Genomic DNA, 26984 nt, shown 5'->3' on the forward strand with positions numbered 1-26984 from the left:
TTTCTACTGTTGGAGAGGGAGGGCAGGCATCCTGGTAACTCTTTTTACCTTTTCATATGTTCATTAACTTTCCAAGGAAATGAAATACTTTCCTCTTCTTTTTCTACTGTTAAACTTCAAGCTAGTGTTAAAAAAGTGCAAGGAATTAATGTACCTAACCCTGGAGATTTGTAAAAGAAAAACCTTTAAAATTGTATTTTCAAAAATCTTGAGTCCTTTTAACATTCCTATAGATAATTTAGTAAAGATAAATCACACTTACTTTTTCATGAAGCTAATTGCCTCTGGTATGTATCTCCTGAGAAATACTCATTTACAAATTAGGGGCTACAAATGATTTTTGTTTCAAAGACCACTTCCCAGGGAACAATTCTCGATAACTGAAGGAGGGTGTTTTAGTTCCCCCTTCAAAGGAAAGTATTGGCACTGTATGTTTTGTTTTGTTTTACAAAGAAGCCAGATGGTATTTATTTTGCATAGCTGTAATAAGTTCTAAGGAAAGCACTTGGAAATGGTACTAATGTTTAATGGAAAGATGTATAAACCCACTTGGGAACTGTAAAGCATGATGCAGGGTATAGTTTAGCTATTGCATATAATAACAGGTAATCATTCTGTGCTGGCTTTGTTATTAGCCCAGGTGCCAACTCATTTTGGGGCTCTGACATTTTATAGAAACCAGAGTAGCTGCTGACAACTCAAACAGTCATGTTACCCTGGCAGGGCCTAGATCCCACAGTCTAGCTATCCTGTGGTGCCTACCTTCTGTTCTGCAGGTGTATCTTTCTCCATCCCTTTTAAACTGGAGACTATCACCCTGTGAAAGGATCACAGTGCAGCCTTCCCCTGAGTAAATGACAAATAGGCAGTTTCTTTAGTATTTTTCACATTCCTGCATCTGGCTGGGAGCCAGCTCTGCTTTTGTGGCAGAAAGTGAGGATGGAGAGAATGTTTGGGAGCCAGTCTTGGGTAGGGAAGTGACAAAATGCGAGGGTATATGTATATGGACCAAAGTTAAGATGAACTTTTTTTGGTAGTTTTCACTGTAACTATGAAGAGGCAATTAAAAAAAGATGTAACATTAGAAAATGACAAACTCCCAGAAGGCGTAATGATTACTTACCAGTCAACTGCTCTGGGTCCTGGTGAGTGACATAGTCCTGGTGAGTGACATAGTCCTGGTTATCAGTGTCAACATCCTTGGCAAGCAATGGAAGAAGATTTCGCAGTGACGCTACCTCACAGGATGTAGGTGAGTCCAGGCATTTAGGCTGGCTGAAAGGCATAGGGTGGCTGAGAGGTGGTTGGAAAGAACTAAGAAGAGGTGGCTCTGTGTGCTTTACATAGAGGGTGTTGTATGGTTAGAAGCCAGTAGTTAGAAATTCGGTTTGAAAAGCCGGGTCTGATGTTTCAGAGAAAAAGGGTAATGAGACCAGAGACATTTTTAGAAGCAGATTTTGGTAGATTCCTTTTACCTTTTTAAATATATATATCTTTTTATGAGATGAGGTTTTCCTGTATTGCCCAGGCTAGTCTCGAACTCCTGGACTCAAACAATCCTCTCGCTTCAGCCTCCTGAATAGCTAAAATTATAGCCATACACCTCTGTGTCTGGCTTGGTCGTTTCTCTAAAAGGGGACTGATGCAAGAATAAAAGGGAGAAGAGTAAATACCATTAAAAGTCCATTGCAGAATATGTGTGTTTCAGAGCCCAGGTAGAGAAATAAGACAAGTAAGGGGTGCATGTATGAAACAGAACATTGGTGAAATGTGAGTGTTTATGGTTTACAAATTATGACTGGCAGCAGGAAGCATAGATTTAAGAATACACATGCTATAGAAATTTCCCTAAAGAAATAACATATTTTATAATTCTAAATTTACTGTTATTAAAGTTAGAGGCTGCCAGCACCTTGGTTATGGTCAAATGCCAGGTAAGATTTTGGGATATGAAACATTTGACCCTTGTGGACTAAATTGACATGTATTGGACCTCTCCAAAAGCCTTAGAAGAGGGTATAGAAGCAAACTTTCCTTAGCTTCCTATAAGTGAAACCATTATTTCCTCTTACCAGGGTACCTTGCATGGTGATTAAGCAGAAGGATAACAGTTGGGATGTGTTAAAGACTGTGCAGGACTGGCTTTAGTGTGGACATAACTGTCTCTAATTCCCTGGTGTGACTGGGGTGGGGGGCATTCTGGCTAAATTCTCCCTCACTGACCTTACAAAGATGCTTAACATTCCACATCTCTCAGCCATTTGGATCTATAGAGTGATTTCGATTGCATTCCATCAGGCCTGGAATTCCCTGAAGGCACTTTAGGGTCTGCCAATTTGGGTGTCAGGAAAGCCAAATAACTGGGCCCCTGGGCCTCCTGACCCTACTACAAGCAGAACAGCTCTTGTTATTGTGGAAGTCTTGGGACTTTTTGTAAGATTCACTTGAAAAGGGATGAAGCACATACAAAATTCGCTATCTGGGGAAGCAGGAAGAGAGCACTCTGTATGTGAACAGAACTAGCTGATACAAGCCCCGGCCTTCCATCCATTTCTCTAGCTGCTGCACTTCCTATTAAAAGGACTTTATTGGCCAGGCATGGTGGTAGCTCACACCTGTAATAATCCCAGCACTTCGGGAGGCCAAGGCAGGCAGATCACGAGGTGAGGAGTTCGAGACCAGCCTGGCCAACATGGTGAAACCCCATCTCTACTGAAAATACAAAAATTAGCCTAACATGGTGGCAGGCACCTGTAATCGTAATCCCAGCTACTCAGGAGGCTGAGGCAAGAGAATTACTTGAACCCAGGAGGTGGAGGTTGCAGTGAGCCAAGACCATGCCATTGCACTCCAGCCTGGTCGACAGAGCGAGACGCCATCTCAAAATAAACAAACAAACAAACAAGCTTTATTGAGATCACAATTCATATGCCATACAAATAACCCATTTAAATTGTATAATTTAGTGATTTTTAGTATAGTCACAGATCATGCAACCATCACCACAGTTTCACGATTTCATCACCTCCAAAAGAAATGCCCTACCCATTAGCACTCGCCATTTCCCACCACATTTCCCCTGCTCTAGGCTGCCACAATCTACTTTCTGTTTCTATGGATTTGACTGTTCTGGATATTTCATATTAATAGAATATATAAATGTGGTCTTTTATGACCGCTTTCTTTTATCTAGCATAAGGTTTTTCAAGGTTTATCCATATTGTAATGTGTAAGTAAGTACTTTTCATTGCTGAATAATACGTTATTGTATGGATGTGTCACATTTTATTTATCTACTCAGTAATTAGTGGATATTGGGTTCTATTTTTTATTTTAAATTATGCTGCTATGAACATTTGTGTTCAAGTTTTTGTGCTTTAGATTTTTATTTCCCCCCGGTATATACTTAGGAGTGGAACTGAAGGGTCATATGGAAACTATGTTTAACATTTTGAGGAACTGCCAGCCTCTTCTTAAGTGGATGATATGTGTAGACTTGCAGCTGGCCTCTTTACCACCTTTGCTCCTCAGTTCAGTCTTTTCCAGCCCTGCATCCTGCCCTTCACCCTGCTCCCTCCAGGGTTACTTTCCTAAAATACCAGAAACCCTAGTGGTTCTCTTGTTACTTCGAAACGAATTGAAACTCCCTAACAGGGCATTTCAAGTTCTGCACAGTCTAGGCCCAGACTATGTTTATAATTTCATTTAATAGTAATTTCCAAGTTCTTTTGTAGATGTTTCATTATACAAGTCAGTGATTATTAAACTTCTTTTTGTTATGGACCCCTTTGAAAATCTTCCAATAGCCATATGTTTCTTGCTTCCTAAAATATATATATATATGCATGTATAATTGTACTGACACAACAAACTTGGCATGTAACTTCGGAGAGCTTGTGATTGCTCTGACACCATTAGCAAACCGTGAAGTTCACTAACACATTGCCTGGGCATAATCTGAGTATTCTGTCTTTGTTCAAACTACTCTCTCACCTCTCTCCTCCCTTTTCTCCTGCCTTCCTCCTTCCTGCCGATTGCCTGATGAGAAGCTTTCTTGCTTTTTAGAGTATCTTTCAGAGAATCTACTGGAAAGGAAAGTGGTTTGGCTCCTTTTCCCACCATTGCTGCTCCACAATTGTTTATGTAGTCCTGCAGCAGGGCCCTGAGGGAATTGAACAGAGAGGGATAGCCTCTGAGAGAACTAGATGGTGAGTGCCGTGAAGACAGAGACTTTTGTTGCAATTGTCTTGGGCTGTGTATTTTATAAGTCTAGAATAGAGCCTGGCATATAATAGGCATTCACTAAGTAGTCACTGAAAGAATGGGTAGGGAAGGGAATTGGGTCTGGAACCATCAGCTTTCTGGGATGGATGAAGCTATATAGTAGGGCCTAGGAGTAACAAGGGACCCATATGCAGATACTGGATGTTGGTTACTGGGAATGGAACAAGAGGTTAGAAGAGAGTTTTTAAAACAGATTAAGAGGATGTATTAGTTTTCTATTGCTGCTGTAACAAATTACCACAAACTTAGTGGTTTAAAACAACACAAATTTATTCTTTTGCAATTCTGAAGGTGGGAAGTCTGAAATCAATTTCACTGGGCTAAAGTCACGGTGTCACTAGGCTGCTTCCTCTGGAGGCTCTAAGGGGAGAATCCGTTTTCTTGCCTTTTTCAGCTTCTAGAAGTCACTTTTGTATCTTGGCTTATGAGTTTTTCTGTCTTCGAAACCTACTGCTTACCATCTTCTCTCTGATTTCTACTTCTCTTCTGACTCTTATCCTCCGGCCCCCCTCTTATAAGGACCTCTATGATTACTTTAAGCCCACCTGGATAATCCAGGATGATTTTCCCATCTCAGTCTCATTAATCACGTCTGTAAAATCACTTTTACCATGTTAGATAACATACTCACAGGACATGGACATTTTTGAGATGATGGACATAAGTAATAGACGTGTACATGGCCATAACTTAGCCTGCCACAGGGGGCTCTAAAAATAAACATGACGCCCTTTGTGTTTTTGCCAAGTATGTCTGTGCCTTGCTCAGGGCTTCTTAATTGTGACATGACTTCTCCTTACAATGATTACACTAAGGCCAAGGACAGTATTTGCATGTAAAGAAATGTTCCACCACTTCCCCGTTGCTGAGAACTGTTAGTTTTCCTTGGTTCATTTCTCTCCTACATGTAACTCACTGGGGAGGTACCAACACAAAGGACTTAAAAAGTTCTGTGCTGCATCCTCCTCTAATTTTATCATTGATAAGTACCTACTAAATTTTTAAAAAGTTGATAAGAAAGTGTTTACCTGTGATTCTGAGCAGATCTGGTATATGACAGGATTATGTTACACCTGCCCACCCAGACTTAATGGAAATACAGGATAGGAATGAGGCTTGCTGTCCTTGAACTGCATGAACTAGAAAATGAAGAAGCCTGCTGGCTTTATTTAAAAGACATGTGAATTCTATGAATTCATATAGGAGGGAAAGGCATTTTATTGCACTTTAAATGACGATTAATGTTAATGAGCATGTACCATGTGCCAGATCATGTTGTAGGCACTTAACATGTTTTAGCTCAGTCAGCGTGAGAACCTAATGAGATCATACCATTATATTCCCATTTTGCAAATAAGGAAATAAAGGCATGATGTGGGGATGTAAAATGGCCTACGGGTATATGGCTAATAAAAGAGGGAGCTGGGATTTGAACCCAGGTGGTTTGGCTCCAGAGTTTTCACTTGTAACCAGTACCCTGCTGACATTTCCCAAAGAGGTGATGTGCATGGTACATTATTAGCCTAGCTAGTGCTACAGTATGTACAGTGTGGCAATCTGTGAAATGGACTTTGTCTGGAAGTGTATTCACTTATAGATATTATTATAGAGTTTACTCATGAGGTAACAGATCCCATCTCACCAATATCGAAGGAAAAGGAAAGCATAAAGTTTGGGAAAAAGAGAAGGTGGAAAGTCTGGTCTTTGGTTTTGAGGAGGTGATTTGGAAACCTAATAAGCATACTTTCCCTCTTTTCATTCTTTTATTCTCACTACCTTTGATTTATAAGACCTTTTCTTCCTGGCATGCTTCCTTTTTCTCTTGGTTGCCAGTGGTCTTTCTTGGGCTGATCACTGTCTATAGCAGGACTGTTGGCCCTGTCTTCTCCACTGAGTCGTTTGTTTTGTTTTCATAAATGAATAATGGAAATTTATCATTTCCAAATCTACTTAAAATCAGGGCAAGGACTTGTTTACCCCATACATTTTATTCTTCTGATGCTTTGCTAATCCATGCTAATAATATTTAAAAAGAAAGTATTTTAAAGCCTTTGATTAAAGTTGAAGGGGAGGGTTGTGTGAAAGGGGTAAGCTGGAATCAGCTGCTTCATATGAGCTGGAGCAGGATTGGAAAATATCAGAAAGGAAGTGAAATTCTATTTCCCTCATGTAGACAAGCATCATTTTCCTTAGGATACTGTGGCTTAAGAAACTGACCTCTAGAGCTTTTCAAAATCCTGTACTCTGGTTCCATTTTTTGGTTTGTTTGTTTGTTTTGTTTTGTTTTAATGAAACTGATGGAAGCTATAGAAAGCATTTCTTTTTTTTAGGAAGACAGCTTTCGGGGGGCATATTTAATAAAGAAAACCTGAGATTCAAGGATTTGGGGCCCACTTTAAATGTTATTTTTACCATTGGCTGAATTTGGATGCGAAGTATCATGGGCGCTCCCTGAAAAGGAACTGGAAATAGTGCCCAAAGAGAAATGTGTTCTTTCCTGTACTGATTTTTATCCCAGAATGACCAGTCCACAATAGGAAAGGGGGCTTTGGCATGCAAAAGCTTTTTCATTTTACTTGACTTCATTCCAATATTCTGTAAATTCATTCTTCGTGCAGTTTCCAAGCAGCAACTAAGAATCCACATTCTCCCAGTTTGTTTATAATTTATTATTTATACCCCAACTGCATCCATAAAAGGCTCAAGGAAACTTACAATAAAATACGTGTACTTAATGAGGCTGTTTAAGTGGGAAACAAAACAAGGCAAACAAGGCAGAGTTGAAGAGAGCAAGCATGCCTAGCCACTTCTGTTCGAGTTTCTGTGAGTGAGGATTAAACAGCAATACCCTTCTGGGCAGCTAAAATGGAAAGGTCACATAATTGGTTTTATAGCAATCGTATCCTGAAAGCAAATGTTCCTTAGAAGTCAAACCTTTCCTAGGATTTGAATTTTCAAGAATTTTTGCCAGGCAATGGATTAGCAAAACTGTTCTTGCAGATGCAAACCCTGCATGGAGGATGCTGTGTACGGAGTGTAAACTTCCACACGTGGTATTTGCCAACCTGATTCTGACAGCTGGGAAAGCTGGCCTCCCCGCGGAGCTCACCCCCATCAGAAGTGATAGTTTAATGTGGTTACTAAATCATCCTGGTAGATACTTGCTTTGTATTTTTTTCTCATCACTCTCCTTGGAAGAATGCACTTTAATAGTGGGGCAAGGAAGAATAATAGGGACCTAGTATTGATTCATTCAGTGTATCTATTGAGTGTTTACTCTTTGTTAGGCACTGGAGATCCCGGGGTGAACAGGCATACTTGTCTGTGTCTCCATGGTCATATATAAAATTAGGGGGCAGTTTTCATTAGATGGAAATGAATGGTTATATCCACATGAAAAATGTAATTATAAATTGAAAAGCTCTCCATAATAAGCCAGAGCATCTCAGGCCCAAGCATTCAGAGACTCTTTTCTCTTCTAAGGATGTTGTGGTAAGAGTGCTGGCATATGTTTTCTGTCATTCATTATCCCTATATCTGAGGAGTGTTCTCCTCATTTCTGGGAGAAATTAAAATATGGGTGAATGCATTTGAGTAGCACAGAAACAAAAGAATCAAGTCTGCAGGTTACCATGGGAACAAGTTCCTTTTTCTTCACTTTATTTCTGTGAAGCAAGTTCAAATGATAAATAAATGGTCATTTTTAGGCAAAAACTCAGTCTTAATAGTATTAGAATTGCAAGGTCTTTTTTTTTTATACTGTTTTCCTATATTTTTATGGTCTTGTATATATTCCTTCTAGCAAATACATTATCAGTAAGAGGAAGGACTAAGTACGTCGGAGCCTTAACTGATACGGAAGAGTTGAGGGACACTTGGTTTTGTAGTCTCTCTGCCTCTCCCTCCCCGGGCTCCCACTCCACTCTCCTTCTCCTTCTTTGGGATTTGCCAGGTGCCTTGAACTGAAGGTGTCTGTGCAGAGCTGGATTTAAACCTAAGCAGGCTCTGTGTTATGTGGTATTAAGGCTAAGAAAACCCTTTGATTCAAAGTCCTGAAAATACCCTTAGCTTGTGTCTTTTACCTCAGTCTCTTCTGCGATTTATCCAGGCTGATCTTTAAGGTTTAACAGGATGACAAGAATTGTTTAACAAAAATTATCCTAGAGATTTTAAGGATCAAACAGTAGCTATAAGAATGGGAACGAGAACTACCAGAGCATTTTTGTTTAGAGCTTTTTTTTTTTCCCCTCATGTCCCAAACCACTTTTAATTTCTTATCCTCTTATTATCAATCCAGAGATAAAATTTCAGAAGAAAAGGCTAAAATAGAATGTGAGAAGACATATAGTCTGCTGAAAAGGAAATCTCTTGAGACCTTTACCAGATCAGGATGTAGGTAGGATATTTTCTGATTGAGAAGCAACTGTCCTATACTTTTGTCAAATCAACACATTTCCTATCACTGTTAGTCTCTGGTGAAGGATTCGTTGATGAGCTTCGTCGTCTTCAGCATTGATTTTGATGTGTTGTTAATGGCTGCCTGGAGTGTAAACTCTGCATGTAGGCAGAGTGCCAGACAGTTACTGATGCCTGCCATGGGTTAATGGCGGTGCGCTTGCCATGCTTTTACTCTCTCTGATCCAGTATGTCAAAAGAAACTGACGTCGACCTTCAGTGTCAATGTGACCACCAAAAAAATTCCAAATAAAGAAGCCCCAAATCTCACTTACTGGCAGCAGATATAAATTCATTTTGGTAGAGTACAGGACGTTCTGTATTGGGAAAGTATTTCCAGCAGCACATACTTTGCTGCCACTTATCTGGAATATTTCTTTGTTTAGTGAAGATATTTTATTATATAACAACAACTTAGACATGTGAAACCTGCCTGGTATGTTACAAGTCTCCAGCCTAAGTGAATATGACCTTCTCTGGTAGGATAATGCAGCCATTTAGATTGACAGCTCATTTAAGTGAGGGAGACGTCCAGGAATGATTTCAGTTTGCTTTAGGCAGATGGATATTAATGAAGAAAAAGTACCTTGTAAGGATGCCATTCTGAGGAGGGCACAGGACAGCGGCATTGATCATAACCAGAGCTCCTTTTTTCCTGTATTTCCAGAGCTAGAACGCTGAGTGCTGAGCTGCTTAGCCTCCCTGGCATCCTCCTGAATTGGATAGGGGAGGGGCTGGTCTGGCAGGTTTTTCAGAAAATGCAGCTGGCGTTGAAGAAACTCAGATTGGACTTGGTCTCACGTTAGTAATCCTAATTGAAGAAGTGTAAAGACTTGTGCTGGGAGTTTGTGTCTTCATAGGTGGCCCTTCCTGTACCTACTGCAGTTCTGGGAAACCAACTTGTGGTCAATTAAATATATGTTGACTTACCAGTGATAAAAGCAAGGTAGAGACTGACCACTTTAAAAGCAAGACAGAGACTGACCCAATTTGTAGGTATCACTCTCTTAGTAAAATAATAGAACAAAATTCTTTTACATGTTTCACCTTTATCATTTTCTATTTAAAACAATAAATTTCATTTGTTTATATATTCACTTATCAAATATTTGACTGTCTCCTATATTCCAGGTACTGTGGCCAGGTCTGGGGTGTGTGTGTGTGTGTGTTTGTGTATACACATACTATATGTACATACACACACACTATATGTATGTACACACACTATATATATACACACACTATATATATGTATGTGTGTGTATATATATATATAGTAGTGAACACAACAGATATGGCCCCATCTTCTAGACCTTGCTAAGAGAGACAAAAGTAAACAAAAATTATAAAAGAATTAATTGCCATCATAGCAGGTACACTGAAGAAAAAGTATGGAGGTTTATGAAGTCATAGAACCAGAGAGCTTAGCCTATCCCAGTAGGGTCAGGGAAAGCTTCCTGGAAGAGGTGAAATTTAATCTGATACATGAAGGATGAGTGGGATTCATGAGGCAAAAAGGGGAGCGAGAATAGGAGGGCCAAAATGAATAACCCCCAGAGGGCTTCACAGGGCACCCATAAACCAGTATTTGATCACACTGTGTCAGCCAGGACCAGAGCACATTGCTGGATGTGATTCTCCTGATTATCTTTCTTGGAGGCTGAACCTAATATGGTTGCGGACCTGTCTGTTGTCTTCACATCTTGTCGTGGCGTGGATCTTACTGTGAACGTCTGCACTCTGTTGATTTCTGTAATTTATTTGCTGAGACCATTCAACATTAATCTTCTTGGAGAATAAGCTCTTTCTTTTCAGTTCCAGCTGCTACTCTTCTTGCTGGATGTCTTCGTTGAGGGCTGGCCAGTAGTAACAGGTGGGCAAGATCAGCCCCCTGCTGAGAGCTGAGACAGTAGGTGTTTTGGTTCAAGCACAGGGTCTGGCTCTGGTTTCAAACTAAGTTGTGACTTAAGCACTCTTTGCCTTGGTTTTCTTATCTGTAAAATGGGTATAATGACCATCTCATAAAGCAGGCTCGCTGTTGGTTTTGTTTTTTCCTCAAAAGTGTAGTGCCACATTTAAGATCATCACATAATAAAGCAACCACAAAAGGCCTAAAGAAAATCCCTGCAGTTTTAAAAAATGTTAGAAGAAAGCTTACTAGACCATAAGCAAGCTCCACATCAGGCTCTTTTTTCAAACATGGGTTTTAGCTGAATCTTGAACCTCCTGGGAGGCTGGCCTTGTACGTTTGATAGGACCATTGTCTGCACAGCTGAGGAGCCCACCTGGGCACACTACAATCATTTAAAGCACTTATTTGAAGTATGGGTGTGAGTTTCCTTGTGATGGTGAGTTGACAGTCAAACAGGGCTAACTTGTGTTTCTGGTTAGGAGAGAATGTTCCTAGGCAGCTTTTCCTGGTCCACAGAAGGTTTCTCTTTAGGGGTGAGGCTGGAAATGCTTTAGGGGGAAAAAAAAGATAAAGGTTGTGTAACATGATTGGTTATAAAACATGAACATCTTGGTAATACTACAAAGAGGAAATAATGAAAGTATTACCCCAGAAAAAAATTCATAGAACTTAAATACGTATTTCCATTAAAAAGTTGTCCCCCCAGTAGGCCCAAATTATTTCATTCAAGTTTCATCCGGGGAACCAGAATACTTCTACTTTTGCTTCAGATTTGATTTGATTCACCAGCAGTCTTGGTTCCCGAAATCATACCTCATGTTTTAGAAATACTTTCTTGGTCTTTTTGTAGCTAGGTCACTTAGTAAAGTATGCAAATTTCCCAGAATAACCAATAGATCATTTAACATAGAAAGCTTTAAAATATGTCTTAATTATGTCATTGTAAAAATACAAGATGGGTGGTTTGGTTTATATTGAAGTAAGTAGCATAAACAGATATTTAATTCGTACCTTATTTTTAATATTGTGCTTTGGCAAAACTTTTACAGTGATAAATGAAATTTTCCTTTTAATTGAGAAAAGCCAAGTTACTGTTGTTTTTGGTTATATAGTTGCATTCCTTCAGGCTGGTAACAGTGTAAGCTAAAGACAAATTGTAAGAGATACTTGCCTTAAGATATTTATATCCTAGAATTACATGATAATGGCTTTATGGTTTCTTCTTTTTTCAATTTTCTTTGAACAATTTTCTATACATTTGCATTACAAAACAACTGTACAAATATTTCATATTTACATGAAAACGAGCTAGAAATCAAGTAGTCTCAACTATACAGTACCTAGAATTCACATTCCTCTGAATTCTCACAGATGTGTATTTTTAGCTGTCCATTAGACATCTCCAAGGCAAAATTAAATGGAGCTCTTCCTGCTTCTTCCCCCTCTTCCTGAATCTCTGTCTTCATTAATAGTTTAAGAACTCACTTTATTGCCCAGGTGGAAACCTTGACTAGAAATCTCAGCATCTTCCTTGACTTCCCATCTAACGAATTTCTTGAGTCTATTAATTTTATCTCCAGATTGTTACCCTACGCTGTGTCCTCTCTTGATTTTCCACTACTAGGCTTTATTGTCGACTTGCCCAGATTAGCCACCTAACCAGCCTGCTTGCCATCTGTGCCTCCCTGCTAGTAATCCATCCTTGCTCTGCTCCAGTTTTCTCGGATTGAGTGATTTATTGGCTTCCACACCTCCAGTGGTTTCTTATAGTCTGCAGATTAATCCCAAACTTTCCAGCATGCAGTCTAACCTTTGCAATTGAGCTCAAGCCTGCTCTGCAGTCTTCTTTCTATGCCCTTGTTCCTCCTAGAGTCTATACCTCAGCTCCACTGAACTTCCCAGTTTCCCCAACCAGACCCACGTTGCTTCCTCTGCCCATTGTGTTTCTTTCCCCTGCTCCCGTCATGTCATCCTTGGCAGTGATGATCCAGCTTACATGTGTCCTCACCTGTGCTTACCGCGAGGGTGGTTACTCTGCCCTCTGGAGTTTTCTTTGTAGGCCTCTTTATTTTTACTCACCATACTTCTGACACCAAATGTGTGATTTTTTTTCTTATATCAACCAATTCTCTAACCCTCGAGACACCAATTGTGTGTCCTACATTTCCAGTCCTACAGTTTCAGTTCTGACATTAACCACCCTGAGTTTGCATCAGACTCCACAGGTTTAAGGTTTCAGCCCACAAAACTGCCCTCATTTAAGACGGCAGATGCAAACATTGGGTCCCCAGGTTACCCACACTTCTCTCCTACTTGGCTACGGAGTTGCAGGGGGATTTCCACAATCCACCACTCTTTCAGGCGCTGATGCTTTGCTAAAATGATTCACAGAACTCAGGAAGGTACTCTACAATTTCTGGTTTATTATATAGAGTACAACTCAAGAACAGCCAAATACAAAGATTGTTACAGGGCAAGGCTGGAGGGGGTGTAGGTACTGCAGACCACCTAGTCCCTCTCAGGGCCTGCTACGCTCCCAGCACCTCAAGGTGTTCATTGTCCCTCCCTAACCCCATCAGTTAAGGGTTATGATGGAGGCTCTATTACGTAGCCATAATTGATTAAATCATCGTTCCTTGACAATTGAACTCAAACTCTTATGACTGGAGGTAGGCAGGCATGGCTAAAAGTTCCAACCCTGCAATCCTTGCTTGGTCTTTCTGGCATGCAGAGAGCCATGCCGAAGCTATCTAAGGACCCCCAGCTACCAGTCATCTCGCTGGCATACGAAAGACACTCCTATCACTCTGGAGATTCCAGGTATTTCGGGAGCTGTGTTCCAAGAACCAGGGATGAAGACCAAATACTTATTATTTTATTATGCCACACCTGTGTTATAGATCCTCTATTGTAATTGGCTGCATGCCTCCCATCAACCACTCCACTGCGAGTGTTGGGAGGGAAAGGATCATTTCTTACTCAATTTTGTTTAGTGAACTAACCTCTCTTTGGTATATAATTCAGCTTCTTCTGTTTTGGTTCAGGTATTATGCTATCATTTCTCTACACACTCTCAAACACACACACACACAGATACCCACACCCCCACACCCATACACATACTATTGCACAGTGTGGTTAAAATTCCACCGATAGATATATACCCCAGAGACTTGAAAACAGACACACAAATAGATATTCGTATGCAAATGTTCATAGCAGCATTATTCCAGGTAGCCAAAAACTAGAAACTACCCAAGTCTCCATCAGCAGATGAATGGATAAGCAATGGCTATCTATATGACATATATAATGATATATATCATATATATATTATAGATACATACATTTGTTTGCATGTATATATTTAGGTGACCCTAAATTACTATCTATTTATACACTAAATCTGGTAACAGTGGCCGGGTGTGGTGGCTCACGCCTGTAATCCCAACACTTTGGGAGGCCAAGGTGGGTAGATCAGTTGAGGTCAGGAGTTTGAGACCAGCCCGGTCAATATGGTAAAACCCCATCTCTACTAAAAAATACAAAAATTAGCCAGGCATGGTGGCACATGCCTGTAATCCCAACTACTCAGGAGGCTGAGGCAGGAGAATCACTTAATCCTGGAAAGCAAAGATTGCAGTGAGGTGAGAGATAATGCCAGTGCACTCCAGCCTCGGTGACAGAGTGAGGCCCTTTCTCAGAAGAAAGAAAGAAAGAAAAGAAAGAAAGGAAAGCAAGAAAGAGAGAGAGAGAGGGAGGGAGGGAGAGAGGAAGAAAGGAAAGGAAAGGAAGGAAGGAAGGAAGGAAGGAAGGAAGGAAGGAAGGAAGGAAGGAAGAAAGGAAGAAAGGAAAGAGATGAAGGGAGGAAGGGAGAAAGGAAGGGATTGGAGGGAGGAAGGGAGGGATTTAAATACCATGTATATTATCAGGTTTAAAATAATATGATTATTTTTATTTTGACTAACATATAGTGTTAGATTTATTTCAGACTGTTGTTTTGTTTTTTGTTTTTTAATTTTTATTGAGACGGAGTCTGTCGCCAGGCTGGAGTGCAGTGGCGCGATCTTGGCTCACTGCAACCTCTACCTCCTGGGTTCAAGCGATTCTCTTGCCTCAGCCTCCCGAGTAGCTGGGACTACAGCCACGTGCCACCACACCTGGCTAATTTTTGTATTTTTAGTGGAGACAGCATTTCACCATGTTGGCCAGGATGGTCTCGATCCCTCCAACTCGTAATCTACCCGCCTCGGCCTCCGAAAGTGCTGGGATTACAGGTGTGGGCCACCATGCCTGGCCTCAGACTTATTTTTTAAGCATTTATTTAGGTGTTTTGTTCATGTACTTTTCAATAAATAAAATATATAAGCATTCATTCCCCTTCCCATAAAGAATTCTTGAAAAATAGTGAAATACGTTTAGCCTAAAGTACCTGAAGGCGGAGCAATGCCTCGGATTATCGGTGTTTGAAGCCAAACACTTGAAGCAATAAGAAGGTTTTTTTTTTGGTTTTGTCTTGTCTTGAACTCCTGGCCTCAAGTGATCTTCCTGCCTCAGCCTCCAAAAGTGCTGAGATTATAGGCATGAGCCAATGCCCATCCTCAAGGAGGTGTTGATGTGATAGATTTAAACTTAGATAAAATTTTTGTAGTTTTTAAAAATATTTTTTAGTTGGTACTGTGTACTGTTGAATTTTCAAACCCCATGTAATAACATTACATGAGGATAACCTGTTATCTGTTGGAGTGTATGAAAGATGTGTAAACTTTTTTCCCTTTGGTTTTTCAGGTTCTTTATAGAGTTGGAAGCAAGACATCAGAATAATATCTTCATAGATGATATAAGTGACATCGTGGAAAAACACACAGCATCCACATTTGACCCATATGTGAAATACTGCACAAATGAAGTCTACCAACAACGAACACTACAAAAATTGTTGTAAGCAATGTTGAATGCTACAGTTTTAATAGTCTAACCTAGTTTTAATTAGTCTACATTGACTGAAATTAATTGATCTTTTGAATTGTATTTAGGAATGCCTTCTGATAGGCTATTTCCCCGAGGAGAAATGTTTAAGAGCATTACTTTTAGGGCGAGGGTGTTTAAGTAGAAAAATCTAGTGGGTAGAGAATTTTCTGTCTTGTGAAATTTTAGTTTGTTCTTGATGTTGTCCTTGTTGGTTGTTTCTTTGTTTTTAATTGCTGCAAGACACAGAGGTGGTCCTCACTCCAAACCGGCAGTTTTCTGAGCTTTTAACTAGCAATTAAGTGGTTTCCCTGAGGCCTAGAGGGGATTCTTGAGTAGATTGAGCTAGAAGCTAAAATTCAGGGTTTTCTCTACTATTCTAATCTCCCTCCGTTCAATTGACAATGATAATGAATTGTTTACAAAAATTGCTGATTATTCCTTCCCTTGGGTAGTTAGGATTGAGGAGAGGAGAGAAGTTCTGAAGGAAGGCAATAGAAAAAAATAATGTTCTTGAAGATTTCAGTTATGCAGCAGAAGTCTCAAGTATTAGATTTCCAGACACTTCTCTTTGTCCTTTTTAGGTTACTGAGAGTTTTGATGTGATACATAATGCCATCTGCATCCTTAAAAGAGTCACCAATTGTTCAGTAATGCCTATGTGTATTTTAAAGAGTCCTGTTTATCACAAGTAGCTGTTTTCCAGCACAGTTGTGCACTGCTGTAGACCCAGTTTGGGAGCTTAATGGCTGTTATCCTTCTCACCCCCTCCTGTGAGCTGTGGCATTTATGACCATAGCGTGGAGCTTTGGTCAACTTCTGTGCAATTTGTGAGACCCCTATGGAGGAGTAGGGGTTGAGGATGACTAACTTATGGCTGCTTGGAGAAATAGTCAGAGCCTCCAAGCTGGTGAGAAGGGCTGATGATGGCTCCCTTGCTTCACATCTTCATGACATTTTCATATAGCCAGAGTGGAAAACACACAGCTGCCAACCCCAAATGAGGTTTTTAATATAAAGCAGGGTTTGTTCGCACAATTGACATTTTGGACTGGATAAGTCTTTGTGGTGGGCTGTCCTATGCATGGTAAGATGCTTAAGGGCATCCCTGGCTTCCATCTGCTAGATGCCAAAAATCTCCCCAGACATTGCAGAAGGTCCCCTGAGGGTAAAACCACACCCATCACTTCCTCACTCCACCACCCCCTGGTGGGAACGGCTGCTATAGGGACAGAGGTTGCTCTGTAACTGTTAGAGAATGCAAGTTCATGTCTGAAAACAAGGCCTTGAATTAGAGATAAATTTGGGTTTCATTTTGTTTTGCAGAATTTAAAAAACGTCACTAGGTACTGCTATGCATCGCGTGACTCTTAAAGGTTTTATCTAAATTAGCTTAATGATAACATCATCTGCACTTTCACATGGCAATTAGTAGTTGTGTTTTCAGGGGCTTTGTTGTAGTTGATGAGTTGATGTGATTCCGCCCCCACTCCCCACCCAGATGGAGTCTCTCTCTGTCGCCCAGGCTAGAGTGCAGTGGCACAATCTCGGGTCACTGCAACTTCCACATCCTAGGTTCAAGCGATTCTCTTGTCTCAGCCTCCCGAGTAGCTGGGACTACAAGTGCGTGCCACCACACCTGGCTAATTTTTTGTATTTTTAGTAGAGGCCGGGTTTCATCGTGTTAGCCAGGATGATCTCGATCTCCTGACCTCATGATCCACCTGTCTCTGCCTCCCAAAGTTCTGGGATTACAGGCATCAGCCACCATGCCTGGCCCACAGTTGATGTGAATTTAAGGTTAGAACAGTGGCTTTCAATTCTAGCTGTATGTTAGAAATACTTTGGGACCTGGAAATGAGCAAATATACAGTGTCCAGAGTCCATCCCAGACTGTTTAATCAGAACCTTTGGAAGGTGAGGGAGGGGACTGGGACCTGAGTTATTTAAATATACAACTAATTTAGAGGTTTTTTTAATATATTTTTTTTAACTTTCTAAAAATCTTGGCAAAGCTGTCAGTAAAAGGAAACTTAAAACTTCTCAGTTAGAGAAAATGGAAATGAAATGTTATGTATCATTTCTTTTGCTATTCTGGCATTCTCCCCCTCCCTGCTTTTAGTAGCAGCCTTGAACAAAATTACTTCATTTTCAAAATAACATTTTTTAAAAAATGACTCTATTGCCACTATCCTGCTTCCTTCTCCCCTCATGGGAGTACAGTATCCATCTACCTCCTACCCTCCCTGCCTTGGAAAGTGGCAGTGACGCTCTACAGAGCTCCTCATGGGATGAAGTGAGGTAAGAGAGTGAGAGATGGGGGGGACAAGAGTGTCAGATTTAACATTAGAAAACTTAGGTTTGAGGCCGGGCACAGTGGCTCATGCCTGTAATCTCACCACTTTGAGAGGCCGAGGCAGGTGGATTACTTGAAACCAGGAGTTCGAGACTACCCTGGCCAACATGACGAAACCCTGTCTCTACTAGAGATACAAAAATTAGCTGGGCGTCATGGCGCACACCTGTAATCCCAGCTACTCGTGAGGCTGAGGCATAGAATCGCTTGAACCTGGGAGGCTGCAGTGAGCCGAGATCGTGCCACTGCACTCCAGCCTGGGTGACGGAGCAAGACTCCATCTCAAAAAAAACCAAACAAACCTGGGTTTGACTTCTGTCTTTGCCAGTTACTAAGTCATATTTACTTGGTGAGGTAGGGACCTTTCTGCATTCCATTTTCTTACTGGAATCCCTATCTGGCCTTCCTTAAAAGTTATATAGGTGGTTCCACATGAAAGAATGTATGTCACAGTATCTTGCTAAGTTTCATTAAAATGTTATAGCAGCATGAATACTTTTCTTATATTAACAGAAGAAAAAGAGGAATATTTTGACTGATGTGATCAAAAGATTTTCTGTCTCAGAAAGAGGATCTTTGTGGCCTAAAGCCTCTGAAGTCCAGTCTAACTGTTAATTTCTTATATCATTGTCTAGGGCTGGAGAAGTGGCTTAAAACATATTATTTATGATCTTATTAATTTTATGTGTTTATAGATGATCAGATATAAGACCTAGTCTGTATACTGATTTATGACCCATATATTCACCATTATGTTACCATGGGTTCTTCATTTGCTTATCTTCCACTTGTATAAATTTCTAGCTCATACATGTTTTGCCTTGTTAATACTGTTATGTAAAATCCACATCTTATTATATTCAGCCTCGAATATAAAAGGCAGACAAGCCAGTCATATTTGCCTGTGTAATTATGTGCTTATGATGTTTTCATATAGTTTAAAATAGTTGGTGCTATATGGATTTATCACAGTATCTTGTAATACATTTTTACTTACTGCTTAATTTGAGGAGGACATATTTTGAAGTTTCTCTTTTCTTTGTTTTCCCTCAGAGCTACCAATCCATCCTTTAAGGAAGTATTGTCAAGGATTGAGTCCCATGAAGACTGTAGGAACTTACCCATGATCTCTTTTCTCATTCTCCCCATGCAGAGGGTGACCCGCCTTCCCCTGCTGATGGATGTAAGACATGACGGTGGCTTTTTCCTCTGTGGAGAGCTGTGCTTCTCTAAATCTGATTAAGAAAATTATTCTTATTCCACTTAAATTGATGCATATTTAAAGGTCTAAAAATCCCCCAATTAAGCGTGAAGGTGGTGTTTGTTCGGAAAGTCTCACCTGTGTCTGGTATCTCTGGAAATTATCTTTCATGTAGGCGTCTGTGGTCATTCTGAAGAAATTGGATCTCATCACCCACTTACTCAGCAGTTTTTGAAATAGGAAGCGTTGTGGCTTCTTTATGTCAGGAGGCCTGGATTCCAATTCTAGCTAAGCCATTAGGCATGTGACCTTGAGCAACTCAGTCTCTTTGGGCCTAAGATTCCTCAGACTGATCACTGAGATCGCTTCATCTATAATGTTCCAAGGTGCCCTGGGGCTTCCATTTCATACGGGAATGAGTGTCTCTTCAGCATGACAAGGCTTAGTATTGCCTGTATTATCATTGTGCAAAGTGAATGAGGAAAGCCCAGCATCCTTCTTGTGTTAGGCAGCATTCATGAAGAAAGCAAGTGTTTGACTTTGAATAATGGCAAGACATGACTGGGAAGAGCGAGTGGAATCTGCCTAGTAGTACGTGCAGCTGGAAAGACAGGTAGGCTATGGGCAGGAGAGTCTGCCACTGGCTGCACTGGAGCTGCTAGAGCAGCAGAAGAGAAAACAGGGTGGCTCGACACAGGGGCCACCCCAGCAGTGGACCACAGAGTGTCTTTTTGATCTAATTAGAAAATATTTTGTTACAATCCTACTTTAAAATTGGATCATAATGTTGATATAAGGTCAACTTTTTACATACCTGATTTTTACTAATTAAAGTAAAATATATATTAAAAATTATGATGAAGGTTACAAAGTAAATTTCACCTTCTGTTTCCCATTGTAAATTCTAAAATATATTCTTTAAAAATGCTGAAATTTTGAAATGTGTAAAAGCTTGGGATCATGAGCATTTAGCTGACTGCTGCAGTTTTGGAGAGGTTTTGTCAGATATTTCAGGATTCACAGCACCTTGTGCTCCTCAAGTTCACCTCGTTCTACTGCCTTTACACCTTCTCCACCCATCTCCTATAATTCGGGAGCTTCCCTCCTGTGTGCATTTTGGGAAGCTTGCAGTTTTGAACATTTCACTTTCTGATTTTTTTTTTGAAATCAGTATTTATCATGTTTAAAGATAGAATGCTGCTAAGCTATCAAAATCAAATTTTGGCTTAAGAAGGAAACTTTGGCCCATATAAGGAAATATTATTTCAAATGTGACTATTTTTTTTAAACAAGAAGTGAGTGCTTTGTAAATATAACATTTCTTGTAATGTTAGACTTTGGAATTTTCAGATTATTTTTCTTCTTCTGAAAATGCATTTTATTCCTCTTTGAGAATTGAAATAAAAGAATAAAAATAAATGAAATGCATTTTAAACATGTTTTCCAGATTTTATATATGCTATGATCGCCAAGCCTTTTATAGCCTTTTTAAATTTGAGAAATTTACTTGTATAGAATGGGACTCCAAAATCTAACACATTATGTTATACAGTGTTGGAGATTCATGCCATGATTGCTCAGTAGGCTTTAAACTTTTTTTAAGCCACAGACCCCATTGAGATTCTGAGTAAAGCTATAGCTTTTCTTCCCAGAGAGTTTGTGTATGCACAGAATTTTACATAAAATATCAATATATGGAGTCCAGCTTCGGATGCCTGCTCTCAGAGACATAAACCAGTATTTTTCATGCTGCTTTCATACCCATTAGTGGGTCATAAAATTGATTTTTGAATTATGAGCGTATGTACATTGCTCATAAAGTGGTTAAATACTGTTTCATAAAATCCTGGTTCATTTATGTGTGCATGTGTGATGGTTGCAGTGTAAAAGTATTTCTTACAGTAGGTCGTAGTCAAAAACTATAAGAACCTCCACAGATGGTGCGTTCTGTGTTTCTCACATAGCACATAGTTAAAAATCTTGATGCCTGACTTTCAGATGGCTTGGCTTGGTGCTTCTGTACATTTAAGGGACCAGTGACTTGCTAGTCCCCAGCTACTTTCTACCTCTGCCTGATACCTGTTGCTCTAAACTGTTTCTCATGTGTGGAAATCTGGCCATTTAGACAGAATATAAATGTACTTAAAGTAGTGTCTCTTCAATTTTACCTCATTTGAAAATTCAGTTAAGCTTGTTAATTGAAATAAACAGTTTCAATAATTAAATTGGTTCCTTGGACTTTGAATGTGTGTGTATAGCTTTAAAGTTATAGGTAATTAAATTTACCGGGAATTGACCCTGTTTGACCTTGATTTTACTATCACAAATGAAATTCACAAATGAGATTTCTCAGTATAAATATATCACAGAAAATCTAGCAGGCTCTTTTTCCCTTGCTCCTTTTTTTTTTTTTTTTTTTTGGTTGGTTGGTTGTTATTTCTTTGAGACTCTGTCACCCAGGAGTGCAATGGTGCGATCTCGGCTCAATCCGACCTTCACCTCCTGGGCTCAAGTGACCCTCCCACCTTAGCCTCCTGAGTAGCTGGGACCACAGGTGCACACCACCATGCCTGGATAATCTTTTTTTGGTATTTTTGTAGAGATGGGGTTTCTCCATATTGCCCTGGCTGGTCTTGAACTCCTGGACTCAAGCATTCTGCCCATCTTGGCCTCCCAAAGTGCTGCCACTGTGCCCGGCTGTTCTTTTTATTCAAAATGTATCATCTACAAATATAATTGCCTCTAATAACAATGATTATAATGGTGATAATTAAAGTAACTCTTATTTATTGAGGGCATACCGTATGCCAGGCACTCATAAAGAACTTTACATAAATTATCATACTTGTAACAACCTTGTGATGTATTTGGCATCACCCCAGTTTTACAGATGAGGAAAGAGAGGCTTATAAAGACAGAGTCCGTGACTTGCCCAAGGTTGCATAACTAGTAAGGGGCAGAGCTGGGATTTGAAACCAGGGTGCCCACCTATCTTCTTACTTAACCATTCCCTGGATGGACTTGGATCCTGTATTTAAAGATTATTTCCTGGTTTTTAAATTGGGTTTAATATTATCCTCATACTCATCCATAATACCATGTTTGGCATTGTTTGCTATGAGTAAGAGGATATGGCTGGACATTGGTTTTATTTTACTGAATAAAATAAATCAATAAATTTTGTTCACCTTTATTTCATTACAGACTATCTGTCAAAAAACACCTAAGGACTCTCCGAAGTATGAAGTCTGCAAAAGAGCCTTGAAGGAAGTAAGCAAGGTAACTGTTGGGTGACAGTTTATTTGTGAGACAGGAAACCATTCAGTTATCTCAGAACAAAGTGTGTCTTGGCTTGATGCTGAAAACTGGTAGAGTCTCATGGCCATTTGCACAGCATTCTTTAGGTAGTTGCAAAACAAAATAATGTTTACTATACTCAGTGAAATTGGTATTTTTGCTGTTTCAGACAGTTTTGCTTTAAGGACCTACAGATACCTCATTTTCTTTTGGTGGCTGAATAGCTGTATTTCTCGTTCAGTAAGTGGTTGTTGAGTATCAACCACTGTGCCAAGAATGATGCCACTTCTTGGAAATGCAGTGATGAGTGAGACACGTGTGCTCACTGCGCTCGTGGAATGTGCAGTGGAAAGAGGAAGGCAGACATTAAAAGAGAGTTACAATGAAGGGTGGTGGGTGACGTGATAGGGAAGTCCACAGTGGTGTCTAAGCTGAGACCTAACCCAGGAGTGGCTGTGAGCCCAGGACTGTGGGAAGAGAGTGTCTCAGGTATGTGTAGAGATCCAAAGGCAAGAAGATATTGGAGATTTTGAAGAGCTGGAATGTTCTCCATGTAGCTAGAACGCAATCTGAGAGACAGCACTGGGGAACCAGCTGTGTAGGGCCTTGTTATACATGCTAGGCTGTTGGGGGCCTGATCCTAAGATGATGTAGAGGCTAAATTCATGTATTATGAAGATGATAGTGAGGATGGGACCAGTTCCGAGGCCAGTGGTAGTTGATGAGGCAAGGGATGGCAGTGGCCTCTGTTGACATGATGGTAAGGTGGTGAGAGGTCTGCCTGTATACTGGGGAGGCAGGCTTGGGGACTGATTGGATGAGCACATTTCAGGACAGAAGTCAAGGACTATGGTCTCTGGCTTGGGTGGCAAGGTGAATGCTCTTCTTCATTTACAGTAGAAACATAGGGAGAGTGGATAAGTTCCATTTGGGTCGCATTGTCATTGAGATTCCTATAGAACATCCAAGTTGGCTAAATAAACAAGTCAGAAGCTCAGAGTGGAGACCTGAACTGGAGACATGGATTTGGGAATCATCAGCATATGGACAATAGTTGAAGCTGGGAGAGTGGATGAGGTTACTTAGGGAGCCTATATGGAATGAGAAGGGTAGTGAGCCTGAGGAATGACCATGAGAAATGCTAGCGTTCACAGTCTTAAAGGGAAAAGAAGCCAGCGGAGGAAACTAAAAAAAGAAAAAGATCGAAACAAAGTAAAACATACCAGAGAAGAAGGGAAACCGTAATAGCTTGGCAAATGGCAGATGATTTGGTGGTTAACTCTGTTGAATGCTGCTGAAAGATAAAGTGAGATAATGATTGAAGTTATCCTTGGGTTTATCGTCAGGTAGGTTATATACTGGGGCTGGGGGACGGGGGCAGGGAACCTGAGCTGAGTGTGTGGAGAAATGAGAGGGAGGTGTGAATGTGCAGTTAGCCAGCAGTGGTAGCTGACTGTCTAAGATTTGGGGAGTGGAAAGAGAAAGAGCTGTGGCTGAAAGGGAAGTGAGAGAGGGTCTTTGTTACTGTATTTGTTTAAAGATTAGAAAAATGTAGGTAGGGTTAGCTACTCATAGAAATATCTAGCTGAGAGGAAGCAATAGAAGGTATAAGTATCACTGAGGATGCTGTCTGAGGTTGGCACAGAGGAGCAAAGATAATGGTAGCATCAGAAGCTTCCTAAATGTTTCCAGTTACATAGCCCTATATGAATTGGGTATGGCTTTGTACCACTTAACTATGAAGTACTGTTTCTTTTAGTCAACTTTACATCGAGTCACCATTTTACTTATCCTTATCCTTGCCAATAATAATTACAAAATCATTGGTTTTATTAGCTAGTTGTTTATTTTTCTAACATATAGTTTTGTATTAAAAGTAAGTGTATCTGTGAGCTTAAATTAAGCTCTTCATGCCATCAGTGGTCTGCACACCTATTTTGGGAACACTAAGTAAAGAAAGCCTGACAAGTGAGAAGTTACATAAGGTATTACTGCCAGTGGCGCTTCCTGCAAGACCTCAAGCCCTGTGCTGTCTTCCTAGGGGAGGAGTGAGGGAGGGAAACGGGGGAAGGTTTTTAGGAGAAACTACTAGAGAAGTTCTAGTCTTGGACTTAAATGATATTTTGACAAATTTTGCCTGATTGTTACTAAGAAACCGAAAAAAAAGAATTTGCACAGAGAAAAAAATAGGAAGGTACTTGTAATTGGTTATTGAATTAAACCTGAAATGTTACTTACTTTTTTTCAAGAATTTTACATCTTAGTTTCAGTAGATGACTACATTCCTTCAGGCATCTCTTGTTCACTTGATTTCATACTGATACTTTCAGGAAAGGCTGGCAAAAATGTAATAGACCAGTGAATTGCTTTACCTTGATACTATAAGTATACAAAAGGCTATCATGTGAAGAGATGTCACTCCAGTGACTTGCTTTCTCTGAAGGGCATCATACCTTTCTCTCTATTGAGCATGAGTCATGAATATTAGAATTATTCCTTCAGTCTCCCAGTGTTATAGGGAAGCTCAAATCATACCTTTCTCTCTATTGAACATGAGTCATGAATATTAGAATTATTCCTTCAGTCTCCCAGTGTTATAGGGAGGCTGAAATCAATATAGTCAGCTGAAGAATTAATCTTCTTTTTTATTTGTAAAGGTTACTAATGAGGTTTTATAGATTCTGGGAAAACAATTGAATACTTTCAGCAGAAAGAGTATGCATAGAGAGCATTTATGGTTCAGAATGAAAATGTAGAACTACATTTGTTTGCTTTATCTAAAATCAGAGAAATTGGGAGTTCCCAATATTTTATTTTAAAGAGTTAAATTTGGTATGTTGAGGCCCAAGTTTTTAGAACTAGATGCTGCCTTAATCTCTTGGGTAAGCGTCTCTAAGTAGTCACTCATTCTTGGAAAAAAAGAGTCATACCTTTTTGGTAATTAAAATAATGCAGTTTATTCGCAAGATGCAAATAATACTTCGCTGAAATTGCTCATGCATGTTGCTGAAAAAACTGTGACAATTTCTTTAATTTAGGGCCTTGGAAAGACTTACTGACCTAATCAAACAACTTAAAAACAAGAACATTTCTGTAAAATGAAAAATGTGCTTACCTCCTGATTGTCGGTTAACATGCGGGGGGTGGGGAGAAATTTTAGGGAATCTGATAATTTCCATAGGAATCTGATAATTCATGTCATCCAGAGTGATACCTACTGTGTAAGGAATAGTGATCAAGAGATGGTCTTATGCCAAATGAATCTTCCCTGTTATTTCCTTCTGTTTACTCTCCCATGGAAAGAGAATGTCTGCTTTAACTCTGACCTCATCAAAATTCTATTTGGAGTTGGTGATAGTGTTACATTATGAGCTTTTGTCCCAGAGGCAAAATAGTCAAGCTCTATTTAATTTTTTACTGTAACATATTGCTTCATACATTTACAAAGAAGTACATGTGTATGACAAATGGCCAACAAACATGTGAAAAAATGTTCAACGTCACTAACTATAAATGCAAATTAAAACCACAATGAGGTACCACCTTACTCCTGCAAAGATGGCCATAATTTAAAAATAAAAAAATAATAGATGTTGGCATGGATGTGGTGAAAAGGAAATACCTTTACCCTGATGGTGGGAATGTAAACTAGTACAACCAGTATGGAAAACAGTATGGAGATTCCTTAAAGAACTAAAAGTAGAACTACCATTCAATCCAGCAGTCCCACTACTGGGTATCTACCCAAAGAAAAGGAAGTCATTACATGAAAAAGACACTTGCACACTCATGTTTATAGTAGCACAATTTGCAGTTGCAAAAATATGGAACTAATCCAAATGTCCATCAACCAATGAGTGGGTAAAGGAAATGTGGTATATATACACCATGGAATACTACTCAGCTGTGAAAAGAAACAAAATAATGACATTTGCAGCAACTTGGATGGAGTTGAAGACCATTATTCTAAGTGAAGTAACTCAGGAATGGAAAACCAAATATCTTGTGTTCTCACTTATAAGTGGGAGGTAAACTATGAAGATGCAAAGCCATAAGAATGATATAATGGACTTTGGGGATTTGGGGGAAAGGGGGGAGAGGGGGATGGGATAAAAGAGTACACATTGGGCATAGTGTACACTGCTCAGGTGAAGGGTACACCAAAATCTCATAAATCACCACTAAAGAAATTCTCATGTAATCAAAAACCACCTGTCCCCTGAAAAGTAATGAAATAGTTTTTTATAGATAAGTAGATATGAAAGTATTTTTATTATTTTATTATTTAATTTTGTGGGTACATAATAGGTACATGTATTTATGAGGTACATGAGATATTTTGATATAGGCATACAGTGTGAAGTAAGTACATCATGGGAAGACAGTGTGGCAATTCCTCAAGGATCTGGAACTAGAAATACCATTTGACCCCACCATCCCATTACTGGGTATATACCCAAAGGATTATAAATCATGCTGCTATAAAGACACATGCACGCATATGTTTACTC

The 26984-nt window shown here is 39.8% G+C and overlaps 1 protein-coding gene across 3 annotated transcripts in view; it reads left to right on the forward strand.

Annotated features, from left to right (window-relative positions):
- The window catches only part of ARHGEF26 (Rho guanine nucleotide exchange factor (GEF) 26), a 145312-nt gene that overhangs the window by 55206 nt on the left and 63122 nt on the right, over positions 1-26984 (forward strand). For all 3 annotated transcript variants that reach the window (XM_011967877.1, XM_011967875.1, XM_011967878.1), the window contains exons 7-9: positions 15440-15592; positions 19029-19158; positions 22381-22455. In XM_011967877.1, the coding sequence (XP_011823267.1) occupies positions 15440-15592; positions 19029-19158; positions 22381-22455 (358 nt within the window). The remainder of the gene's footprint in view (positions 1-15439; positions 15593-19028; positions 19159-22380; positions 22456-26984) is intronic.

The sequence above is a fragment of the Mandrillus leucophaeus genome, unplaced genomic scaffold, assembly GCF_000951045.1.
Source record: "Mandrillus leucophaeus isolate KB7577 unplaced genomic scaffold, Mleu.le_1.0 Scaffold814, whole genome shotgun sequence".
NCBI classification, from domain to species: domain Eukaryota; kingdom Metazoa; phylum Chordata; class Mammalia; order Primates; family Cercopithecidae; genus Mandrillus; species Mandrillus leucophaeus.